Source organism: Neoarius graeffei, chromosome 22, assembly GCF_027579695.1.
Source record: "Neoarius graeffei isolate fNeoGra1 chromosome 22, fNeoGra1.pri, whole genome shotgun sequence".
Lineage (NCBI taxonomy): Eukaryota > Metazoa > Chordata > Actinopteri > Siluriformes > Ariidae > Neoarius > Neoarius graeffei.
In genome coordinates, this window is record NC_083590.1 from 43,547,391 (window position 1) to 43,560,506 (window position 13,116).

General features: G+C 39.9%; 1 protein-coding gene across 5 annotated transcripts in view; it reads right to left on the bottom strand.

The window, feature by feature from the left end:
* Nucleotides 1–13,116, bottom strand: part of cica (capicua transcriptional repressor a) — a 166,661-nt gene that overhangs the window by 131,905 nt on the left and 21,640 nt on the right. For all 5 annotated transcript variants that reach the window (XM_060904838.1, XM_060904839.1, XM_060904837.1 and 2 more), the window contains exon 3: nucleotides 6,407–6,529. In XM_060904838.1, coding sequence (XP_060760821.1) covers nucleotides 6,407–6,529 — 123 coding nt within the window. The remainder of the gene's footprint in view (nucleotides 1–6,406; nucleotides 6,530–13,116) is intronic.

The following is a 13,116-nucleotide window of genomic DNA, read 5'->3' on the forward strand; positions in this document are numbered from 1 at the left end:
TTATCTGGAGATCCTAGAAAAGACTGAAAGTTAGCAGTTAAGCTCATTACAACCGTTAAATCTTTCAGTTGTCAGGGTGCAGGCACTTATGGATGTATGTGCAGGGGAGAGCAGGGCAGCAAACAATAAACGTAGCCAAATCACAAAACTAGAATCGTAATCAAAAAGCAAGCAAGGGTTGGTCGATCAGCAAATGGCAATAAAGAGGAGACAATAGGCATAGAGGTAAAGCGATAGCGAAGTTCAGGAAAACTAGAGGCAGACAGAGAAAGAAAGGCTGGATATGACTGGGTAACCTCAGAAAGAGACTTTGTAATGACAGTGAGTGTAAGAGAGGCTTAAGTAGCATGGCTGATTGTGTATGAATGAGAGTCAGCTATAATCAATAAGCCGGTGACAGGGGGCGCTGTGGTTCTTGGGCGTTGTAGTTCTGAGAAGCCATGTCTGTAGTTCGGCTAGAGCTCTCTCAACGCCCTTACTGACATCAGTAAAGATTTACATCTCTTTACAGTATTGAGATATAGTAACCCTGGCTGGCCTTTCAGTTACAGCACGTGTTAAAACATCATAGTAAAAGACCTTGGTGTAATTATTCACCCCAGTTTCTCAACTGAAGCTCAAGAGACCAATAAGTGACCAAACAGGTGTGTCTCAATTTGTAATATGCCATATTCCTGGCAACACATGCCCTGCTGCTTATCCATTAGATACTGCATTGGTGTATGAGAGGCCAGAATGTGTAAGAGGCTGAAGAGCATGTTGGCTTGTTAAGACTTCTGGCCGACAAAAAAACAGCAATTTCCGTTTGTGATGTGCTTTGTGTCCATATCATATATCATATCTTTTTTTCCTCAGTGTTCATGTCAAACTATTTTCATCTCATTTAATTCACAACTAATTCACATTTTCTGTAGTTTGTCTCTAGATTTTGGCCTTTTCAGATGCTGTTATACTGCTAAATAATATTTTTATTGGCATTGGCATGATTCAAAATAACTTCCAGTTCTGCCTCTGAGAAACAGCATTTCTTTTCCTGATTTGTCATCATTTTGCACTTTCAACTCTCTGTGAGCATTACATTTTATGGAGTTTTGTGGATGTTACTAAATGCAAACGTGCTGCAGCATGAATTTGCTTCACATTTTAGGGGTGACTAGCACTCATCAATATATGCACATGAATACAAAGAAAATCAGCATGAAGAAATGTTTATAAAGCTGGAATAGATGTTTATTTCATTTGGCCTGTGAAAACATTTACACACATCTTTACTAAATCACTGATAAATGAAACCAAATGGAGAATACTCCTTTTTGTGAATTTTGGGCAAATGAGATTTTGAGCACCTTTACTGGAGTCAAAAACTCTACTTTTAGCTGTCCATTTAACAATCGCATTTTTATGACATTTTGTTGAGAGGGAGCAAGTAGCACGATTAAAAAGCTGAACATGCTGACTGGACTCACATGCTTCCTGTTGTTATGGTAACACTGGATTACATATAGCATGCATATAAATGAAGGTTGTCTCCAGACAGCCCAATTTAAGATACATAAACAGTTAAGCTGGAATCTGTAATCAGAATGAATTTACTGGTAAAAATCTTTGCATGTAAACTGAAATGCTAGTCTGTGTGTGGTGCTGGTTAGAGCAGGGCTGGGCAATTAATTTTCCCAAGGGGCCACATGAGAAACTTGGACTGTCATGGAGGGCTGAACTTAATGCTGCTCAACTTTGTTAAAACAATTTGTAATTTGTCTAGTTTTGATTAGGCTATGAAAATGTAGAGCAGGCAAAATATTATATCATTATTTAATTTTATTTTTAACATTCTTTTAACAACATTACAACATTGAAAATATGCATGATTTTTGCAGTATTTCAAAGAGCAGCATTTAATCAACTTTATACAAGTTATACAACCCCGATTCCAAAAAAGTTGGGACAAAGTACAAATTGTAAAAAAAAAAAAACGGAATGCAATAAGTGGAAGTTTCAAAATTCCATATTTTATTCAGAATAGAACATAGATGACATATCAAATGTTTAAACTGAGAAAATGTATCATTTAAAGAGAAAAATTAGGTGATTTTAAATTTCATGACAACAACACATCTCAAAAAAAGTTGGGACAAGGCCATGTTTACCACTGTGAGACATCCCCTTTTCTCTTTACAACAGTCTGTAAACGTCTGGGGACTGAGGAGACAAGTTGCTCAAGTTTAGGGATAGGAATGTTAACCCATTCTTGTCTAATGTAGGATTCTAGTTGCTCAACTGTCTTAGGTCTTTTTTGTCGTATCTTCCATTTTATGATGCGCCAAATGTTTTCTATGGGTGAAAGATCTGGACTGCAGGCTGGCCAGTTCAGTACCTGGACCCTTCTTCTACGCAGCCATGATGCTGTAATTGATGCAGTATGTGGTTTGGCATTGTCATGTTGGAAAATGCAAGGTCTTCCCTGAAAGAGACATCGTCTGGATGGGAGCATATGTTGCTCTAGAACCTGGATATACCTTTCAGCATTGATGGTGTCTTTCCAGATGTGTAAGCTGCCCATGCCACACGCACTAATGCAACCCCATACCATCAGAGATGCAGGCTTCTGAACTGAGCACTGATAACAACTTGGGTCGTCCTTCTCCTCTTTAGTCTGAATGACACTGCGTCCCTGAATTCCATAAAGAACTTCAAATTTTGATTCGTCTGACCACAGAACAGTTTTCCACTTTGCCACAGTCCATTTTAAATAAGCCTTGGCCCAGAGAAGACGTCTGCGCTTCTGGATCATGTTTAGATACGGCTTCTTCTTTGAACTATAGAGTTTTAGCTGACAACGGCGGATGGCACGGTGAATTGTGTTCACAGATAATGTTCTCTGGAAATATTCCTGAGCCCATTTTGTGATTTCCAATACAGAAGCATGCCTGTATGTGATGCAGTGCCGTCTAAGGGCCCGAAGATCACAGGCACCCAGTATGGTTTTTCGGCCTTGACCCTTACGCACAGAGATTCTTCCAGATTCTCTGAATCTTTTGATGATATTATGCACTGTAGATGATGATATGTTCAAACTCTTTGCAATTTTACACTGTCGAACTCCTTTCTGATATTGCTCCACTATTTGTCGGCGCAGAATTAGGGGGATTGGTGATCCTCTTCCCATCTTTACTTCTGAAAGCCGCTGCCACTCCAAGATGCTCTTTTTATACCCAGTCATGTTAATGACCTATTGCCAATTGACCTAATGAGTTGCAATTTGGTCCTCCAGCTGTTACTTTTTTGTACCTTTAACTTTTCCAGCCTCTTATTGCCCCTGTCCCAACTTTTTTGAGATGTGTTGCTGTCATGAAATTTCAAATGAGCCAATATTTGGCATGAAATTTCAAAATGTCTCACTTTCGACATTTGATATGTTGTCTATGTTCTATTGTGAATACAATATCAATTTTTGAGATTTGTAAATTATTGCATTCCGTTTTTATTTACAATTTGTACTTTGTCCCAACTTTTTTGGAATTGGGGTTGTATGTGTTATTTCTATTTGGTTGTTGTCCAGTTACCACATTTGCTCTTTCTCAGTTATTTATTTATTGTTCAGTGAGAGAAATCTAGTCTCTGTTGGGCTTGAACAAGTGCACTGAAGTCAGGTTGAATGTCTGAGCTGGATATGCGTAGTGTAGCTAACAGGTGATCATCAGTGAGAGAGGCTCTGCATCTGGATTTGTTAAATTTCATCACTGAGAATGTTTGTTCACATATGTAGGTAGATCCAAAGACAACCAACATGCTTGCTTTCTCAAGTGTAAAACGCTCTCCTCTTTGAGAGAAGTATAAAAATCCAGCAGTGAACATGACTTAAAGTGCTCTGACAGTAGTGTGTTAGACTGGAGGTCAATGAGTTCAAGCTGAACATCACTGGGTGCATTATCCACACTGCAAGTGAAGGGAGAAGAAATCATGTGCAACTCTCAACTGTTCTGAAGTCTTCAAACCGTCTTGAAAACTTACCATGCAGTGCCCTTAACATGGATGAGTGCCTGTGGAGGTGATCAGCTGATGGAGTGACCTCTTTCAGTGTTGGCATGTGAGTAAGAATGTTGCCCCCTAATTGGCTTGTAAGCAACTGCAACTTGGTCATGAAAGCCTTCACCAGGCTGTACATTTCATGTGCAAATAGGCCCCTGCCTTGCAGTTTGGTATTTAGTTCATTCACTAGTGCAGTCACATCAACAGCAAATGCAAAATCTGCCATCCAGTCTGCATTGGAGAGCTCTGGGATGTCCTTGCCTTTCTCTTCACAAAACTCTTGAATCTCTGTTTTCAGGTCCCAGACTCTTTTTTCAGTATTTTGCCCAGGCTAAGCCATCTCACAGCTGTGTGGTAGCCTATGCCACCATGTTCAATCTCACATGCCTCCAAAAGTGCAACAAACTGTCGGTGATTCAATACTCTTTCTGGGATGAAGTTAACTATTTTAGTTACAACATCAATAACATGGTTAAGTTTTAGTACTGACTTACACAGCACCTCCTGATAAATAATGCAATGCAAAAATAACAATTTCTGTTCTGGATTAATTTCAGTCACTTTATCTTGCATCCCCTTCAAAAGTCTGACATTTTTCCCTGTCAGATTTGGACAACCATCAGCTGTAACACTTACCACTTTATCCCACTTTAGTCCCAGCTTGTCCAAGGATGCGGTTATCTCTGTAAACAAATCACTCCCCATCGCTGTCCCTTTCATTGACTGCCTTGCCACCAGCTCCTCCGTAATCTCAAAGTCTCTCATTATCCCATGTACAAAGATGAGTAACTGAGCTGTGTCGCAGACATCACAGCTCTCATTCAAAGCCAAGGAGAAAGAGTCAAAATTGTCCACTTTATTTTGCAGCTGAAGCTCCAGATTTCCTGCGATGTCTGTTATCCTTCTTGTTACTGTTCACCTGGAGAGGGCCACGTTCTCAAATGCCTCTCTTTTCTCAGGGCATATTAGTGATGCAGAGTTCACCAAACACTCTTAAATAAACTCATCATCAAAGAATGGCTTACTGTTCTTGGCGATTTTGTGGAATATCACATAGCTGGTCCTGACTGCTCCATCCCTGGACGGGATCCTTGGTAAAAAGACCTTGTTGGTTTTGCAGTTTAGCAGCCATAGCATCAGATGTCCACGCCCGCTCTGCATCACTCAAGTTCTTGTATTTCTCAGCGTGTCTAGTCTTGTAGTTGCGATTCAAATTGTAATCTTTAAACACTTCAATCTGTACTCCACAAACTAAGCACACAGCTGACTTCAGTAAATAAAACTTAGAAGTCCAGGCCTTGTTAAAAACCCTACATTCTGCATCAATCTTTTTTTTAATGTTAGCTGACATTTTTGAGGGCTAACAGCTAACTTACATCTCATGTAAACAGTAACAAAGATGATGCATACGCAAGCACGAGTGTACGAATGTACGTAAATAAAAAAAAAAAAACAGTAGCCTTCAAAATAAAAGCATTGCAGCATTGTATGGTGTGCATGACCTAGACGTATTTATGTTTAATTTGTAATTTCACGTTGACCTCAGGCGGGCCAATCAGGGACAGATAAAGGGCTGGATGTGGCCCTGGGGCCGTACGATGCCCAGGTCTGGGTTAGAGTGATGGGGTCCTGTGGTGTTCCCTTTCCACTGATCTAGAGGAGGGGGGCTGACAAGGTGTGTAGAGAATGATGAAATCAATGGAACACATGCCCTCTAGTGGCACAGTGCATTATTGCAATTGACACTGAAATTTGAATATTGAAAGTTGGACGACATTACTTCAAGCTGCTGAACAAGGTACTGCAGAATCTTATTAATAAGCTAATTAGCTAGCCAAGATCAATGTATGCACCCTAACACTCTTACATGCATACTAACATTGTAATCTCAAGCCAACTTGTCTAAATGATTCCTGTTTAAAATGTTAGCATTTTACTTTATCTTATACGAGGGGAGAAATTATTTTCATACCATAAATTTTGGCTAGGAATATATGACTTCCATCCTTTTATTTCTAACATTGCTGCCACCTACTATGCTGCAATATGCTGCAGTGTGTGAGGAGAACGGAGGGGTTCTGTGTTTGACTGGTTTCGCCTAAAAGATACAAGGATGTTGTTTTGAAAGTGAATCTAAAATGTGAATCAATACAGAAATTGAATGCTTTTTAGAAATAGATTATACACACACTTAAATTTGTCTTTGAAATTTTCAATCACACACCCTAAAGGGTTTAGATAAACCATGAAATTCAATTTCAGTTAAAAATTAAGTCCAGATGGTACAATATAAAAAAATTTAAAATTGAGATTTTTGCATTTAAATTCAAATTTAGAAGGGCATAATTCTAACTCATATTCAACAATCATGGCTTACCTTTGCTTTGTGTTTGACCATCTATAGGATGGTTGGATGAATTTGTTTGGCTGGTCTCCAGGAAAGGAACTAATGAATGCCAGGGAAACACTTGCACTGAGCGAGGCTCCACATTCGTCCAGACTATGAAAAGACAGAGAATCAGAGTATAAATATATATGGACATGAGTCCACTGGGAAATACATCCATCATCTGTAACTGCTTATCTTGTGCAGGGTTGCAGGCAAGCTGGAGCCTATCCCAGCTGACTATGGTCGAGAGGCAGGGTACACCCTGGACAAGTCACTAGATCATCGCAGGGCTGACACACAGATACAAACAAACAACCATTCACATTCACACCTACGGTCAATTTAGAGCCACCGATTTGCCTCACCTGCATGTCTTTGGACTGTGGGGGAAACCAGAGCACCCGGAGGAAACCCACACAGACACGGGGAGAACATGAAAACTTCACACAGAAAGGCCCGTCAGCCACTGGGCTCAAACCCAGAACCTTTGTGCTGTGAGGCGACAGTGGTTCACTGTCCACTACACCACCATGCCATCCACTGGGAAATACATCACTTGTATTTTTCATACGAACTACATCCGGGACATTGATTAACATATTTTCCAATATCCTCACTCGTGAGGTTATCGATGAATTGTTTTGATTAACTTGCGTAATTTTTGTCTGTGAATGTGTCTATATAACAAAAAGAACCTTGGCTTGAAGATATGAAGTTTATCTTCTCGTGTTGAATAACTCATACTTTTCAAAAGAAATATGAATGGCATTGAGTGGTATGCCAGATATATTCTGTTTAGCTAGCATGATATTGAATGAATTGAAGACTTTCATAATTTCATTATAATTATTCTCTTCTAATTTAGCCTTATTTTCTATCTAATTTGCTTCAGAAATTAAAGGGTCACTGTCCTGAAAACATTAAAATAGTGTTATTCAATTAGATTTTTTTTTTTATTTGGTTGTTGTCTCTAGGCTGAGAAGAGCTTAGAGCTGGCTCACTTATTGGTTAGGACTTCATTGCTGGGACAGAAGGCCATGGCAGTGTATGTTTATGTAGGAAGTGACAAATGAACTAACCAATCAGACTTTGATTTATAGTGGGAGGGACCAAAAATTTATCACCCTCAGCCTTCTCAAAGGCCAGCGCTAGCTTAAAGTATATACGCAGAGCCATGGCCTCACTTTCATTTATAAATGCCTTGAGTAGAGTAGAGTGGAGTGTACTTTATTGTCCCCAGGGGGGAAATTTGTATTAGGCTTAAACAGTCACTGCAACACATACAACATTCATACGGTACATTAAGACAATACATGGAATACATAAAAACATAGACCTATACATAAAAAACATAAAACTATATTTAAAAAAAACAACAACTGTGTACTGCATAGCATGGCTGCTATCTGTCATTGAGCATTTTGATGGCAGTTGGTAGAAAAGAGTTTTTATATTTGTTCAGTCTGCAATGTGGTGTTCTAAAACGTCTCCCTGAGGGTAGCAGAGTAAATTCCTGGTACAATATATGGGTGGGGTCATCTAAAATCTTCAGTGCCTCCCTGAGCACTGACTTTTCATAGAGAGATTGCATATAACCTTGATCTGTATGACCAATAATTTTAAGTGCAGTTTTGACCAGACGCGCCCCAACTTTTGCTTTCAATTGGAGAGTCAGATTCCCATGCCATACTGTATCACACTTTCTAAAACCATTTGAAAAAATAAAAACAGAAGCCTGCTACTAACACCATACAGTCTTAGTCGTCTTAAAAAATACATCCTCTGCTGGAGTTTAGTGCATAGACTGTCAATGTGAACATGCCATGTAAGAATACACCCAGGTATTTATAGGAGCAGACCTGACTAATGGGGGTATTGTGGATGCATACTGGTCTTGAATCAGAAACTGCTCTGGGGTCAAATATCATTTCTTCCGTTTTCTTTACATTGACAACCAGGTAATGGGCATCACACCAGTCTACAAACTGCTTAATTTCTAGGTGGTATGGTGCTGCATCCTGGTCTTTATGCAAAAGGCCCAAAATGGCAGTGTCATCAGAAAATTTAACAATGTAGTTGTGTGAGTGTTTACTCACACATTCATTCGTATAGATGGTGAAGAGTACAGGGGAACTCACACAACCTTGAGGAGCCCCTGTACTTATGGATTTAGATTGTGAGGTTGCTTTATGGACTCTTACATACTGCATCCTGTTTGTTAAAAATGAATAATACCATTTAATGATAAAAGTGCTGACACCCATATTCTTCAGTGTATCTAGTAGTAAAAAGGGCTGAATTGTGTTAAAAGCAGAGCTAAAATCAATAAAAAGTAAACGTGCATAAGCCTTTGGGTCCTCAAGGTGCTTTAAAACTAGGTGGGTGATGCTACTTATAGCATCATTTGTGCTTCTGTGGCATTTGTAGGCAAACTGCCATGGGTCTAGTTTTGGGTTTACCTCAGTTTTTAAAAGAGACACCATATATTTTTCAAAACATTTCATGACTATGGATGTTAAAGCTATAGGTCTAAAGTCATTGTTTTCAATGGGACAAGGCTTTTTTGGGACTGGTGTTATGGCTGCCTTTTTCCATAGAGCTGGGATAGTGTGAGAGTCTAGTGACCACTGAAAGATTGGACACCAGGCTGGGATGAGTTCCTCTGCGCAGGTTTTTAAGAGGCGGGCAGAGATCCCATCTGGCCCCATGGCCTTTTTTGTGCAAACCTGCTGGAATAGAGTCTGTATTTTGAGGCAGTCTACCTCATGGACATTCGTCTCATCACTGAGTGAATCTAAAACCAACATACACTCGTTATTAAAATCCTGGGTTTGGAATCTGAGAAAAAAAGTCATTTAATTCATTTGCCTTCTGGTGGTCGTCGGAAGTGCTTATGTCCACTTTGCTTGGGCGCATATTTGCAATGTCTTTCATTGAGTCCCATAGTTTTTTGGAGTTCATGTTTGAGAATTCAGTCTCAATTATGTCCCTTTGATGATTCCTGGCTTCCCTCAATAACTTATTGAGTTCTTTTTGTACAATTGTCAGACTCACTTTGTCATTGTTTCTGAAAGCTGCCTTTTTTCTATTTATACAGTCCTTAATGTCCTTAGTTATATAGGATTTGTTGTTTGGGTAGACCACAATTTGTTTTTTGTCCAGCACACTGTCCACACAATAGTTAATATAATCAGTGATTGTGTCTGTGGCCACATCAATTTCGGCATCATGACAAACGTCCCAGTCTGTACACAGGAAGCAGCCTTTGAGGGATTCTTTCCCCTCCTCTGTCCACATAGTTACAATTTTCACTTGGGGTTTGCTGCGTTTCAACATAGTTTTATATTTTTGAATTAAGTAAATGACATTATGGTCTGAGTTGGCCAGGGGAGGTTTGGGTTTGGCGACGTATGCATTGTTGATGTTACCGTAGCACTTATCGAGAGTTCTTTTGTCGCGTGTGCTACACTTGACGTATTGCTTGAACCCAGAGAGCGCAAGCTCTAATTTGCAAAGATTGAAGTCCCCCATAATAAACACCGGTGCGCCTGGCGAACGCTGTAGTTCATTGTGTACACAGTCCGCAATGCGAGTTGCAGCTCGAGCTGCATTCCCGCTTGGGGGTACGTAGACAACGCACACGGATACACTACCAAACTCCCTTGGTAGATAAAACGGTCTTGAGGTCTTGAGACCTCAAGAATGGCATAGGAATAGTTTTATGCATTAACAATAAATCTAATATAGTAATTTTTATGATTAAAATTATTTATATAGGTAGCGCTCTGAGTGAATGACCTTGACGTCCATAATGTCACAGCAGGAAGTCTATCGGTCTCAACACCATTTCCGCTATACTGAAACACAGAGCTGACTGCAACTCCGAGCCTCCATTTTGAACTAATTTATCGCCATGCCACGTAGATGTGTTGCTGGTCGGTGCAGCAACATGACAGAAGGTGGATTTACATTGTATTCATGGCCCAAGAATGTTCAAACTGCTAAGATTTGGATGTGTTTTGCGAGAAGTTCACGGGCACATTGGGCGCCTGTGAAGTGGTCTCTCCTCTGCTCTGCACATTTTACTGAAGACTCGTACGAAACCTCTGATCTGTTGAGGAGCGTTGGCTATAAGCCTGTATTGAAAGAGAGTGCAGTACCAATAATTAAAGGAAAAGAAAACAAGAAAAGAAAGTATTTATTTTTTCTTTTTATAAAGGAAAGTTCAGTTGCACCAGTCCTCCCGGAGTGAGCTGAGGGTTGTTGCTAAAACCTGGGATGGAACGGGACATGACATATCGCTCGGGCAGTGACCTCCCCGCGGTTGTTGCTAAAACCGGTGACGTCCTGTTCCGTCCCGGGTTTTAGTAATTGCCTGAGCCAAGCAGTAATGGCGGAGTACTCCATATGGACAAAATAAAGAATGAGTGGAGCAGCTGTCTTATTTCTAAAATGGATATTGCTGCTATCTCACCCTTACGTGGAAGAAGCGAATGAACGGAGAACTGAATGAACAACTGAAAGTCAGATTGTTTCAAAACAATCGGCCACAAGATCGGCCTTCAAGAAGTGAGGACATAGATGGGTAAGCTCCGACTCTCATTTGGATAGAAAACAACAAAAACACGTTGTTTACCTGCATTTAGATTAATACATGTAACTTGTATTGTGTGTTTAAGTTACCGGTATAAGATTATTTAATTTGCTTCAGAATGTGATTGTCTCAGTTCATCTGATTTATTTAATTAGCCTTGTATGTTTTATCAGTGAAAATGCATGCATGTACATGTATGTTGCATAAGTTATAACACCCATCCTGTTTTAATGAGAGTCAACCCACAATCAATGAAGTCAAATCAGTCTTAGTTGAGCAAGTCGGTAATGGTATTTCTTACGTTCACCATAAATTTTTATTTATATGATTTTGGTCTATAGCTGTCAAAGGCCTCAGCCTTAAAACTGGTTACCGCAGTGACATCATGCACTCAGGGCTGGCTAGCTCAGCGGAGCAGCTCAAATGCCAACTTTGTGGTCGATTTTAACTCTCAAAAAAAAAAAAAAAATATATATATATATATATATATATATATATATATATATTTATTCCCATTTATGCAGCATACAAGAGTCAAGGATGGAGATACTATCCACTCAGAAATTTATTTTAAAATAAAGGTTCTATGTATCTGCTTTAAGCACAAGTTGGCGCCATCAGTACAGCAGTGAAGTCACCTTCCAACCAGTGTAGCGTTCATCAGTAGTGTTAGTGAATGCGAATAAAGTGGTCAAGCCAGTGCTATCGAAAGCAAGTAGCACAGGCTAACAACCGAGAAACTAAGATTTCTGTCTCCAGACTCCTCTTCTACGCATGCTTGCCACAGTATTTTTCATTCGTCCTTAAGTATTCATTTCCCTATGTAATTTACCTAGTTACTTCTAAAATCAACATCGACAACTATACACAACGGAGACCTGGCACCCTGCTGCTAATCCCTTGCAAAATCTTTTGCCCTGTTGCTTTTTTGGTGTGTCTGGCTAAGTTTTGGCTGAGGTGAAGTCCCAGCTCTAATAGTAATGCTTCGCCACTGCTTGTAAATATGCGTGAAGAATATCTAATGAAGTTTTGGTAGCCTTTCGGATGTTCAATGCATCTTTCTCTTCCCCGTTGAAAAATGCTTCTATACATGCGCAGCAGAAAACTGTCTCACTGAACATTCACATCAACTCCAACCAGAGGTGGACAAAGTAACTTCATTACTTAAAAGTACAGATCCCATTAGTCAAATGTTACTCCAATACAAGTGAAAGTTGTACAGTCAAAGTTTTACTTAAGTTAAAGTACTGAAGTATTTGCTTTTAAAAATACTTAAGTATTAAACGTACATTTTCTGTCAACGCATTGTTGTATTATTGCCACAGCGCTTACAAAACCTAATGCCTCTGAAGCAGCCGACTGGATTTACTGACTAGCTTGTAGAACCTGTAAAATAAACACCTGGTAGAATGTTACAAAATGAAACACAACTGAACTGAATAAAGAGCCATTGTCATTTTCTTTCCTTCTTTTATTTTTTGAATTGTTACACTCCTCCCCACCCCCACAAAGCAGCATGGTAGTGTTCTGACACAGCTCTGGCAGTGTGTGCACACATGTATGTGTATGTTAATCAGGAAGACAGTGGAATAGATGTAAATGCAGCTTGCTCAGAAAATAAAAATGACAATCCAACCTGCTTAAAACCCAGGTCCACACCTTTAGCTAAATAACTGCCTAACAGCAACACTGCTTTAAGCGAGACAAAAAAGTGCAAGACCATCATCTGACATCAAAAAAAAAAATTCCAGCAATTTGTTGTGACTGATTAGTACAATACTGTCCAGCTCAGAGGTCTCACGTGCGCACGTGTGTGTGTGTGTGCACACGCATGTATTCATGCACATATGAATCTGCCTGTGAAATCATGGTGGTTTAATGTTAAGCTAGCTAGTCAGTGAAGCTCCACCTGACTACTTCTTCTTCTTTTGGCTGCTCCCGATTAGGGGTCGCCACAGCGGATCTTTCGTCTCCATTGCTCCCTGTCTTCCGCATCCTTCTCTACCACATCTGCCACTTTCGTGTCCTCTCTCACCACATCCATGTATCTCCTCTTTGGCCTTCCTCGTTTCCGTGTGCCTGGCAGCTCCATCCTCAACATTCT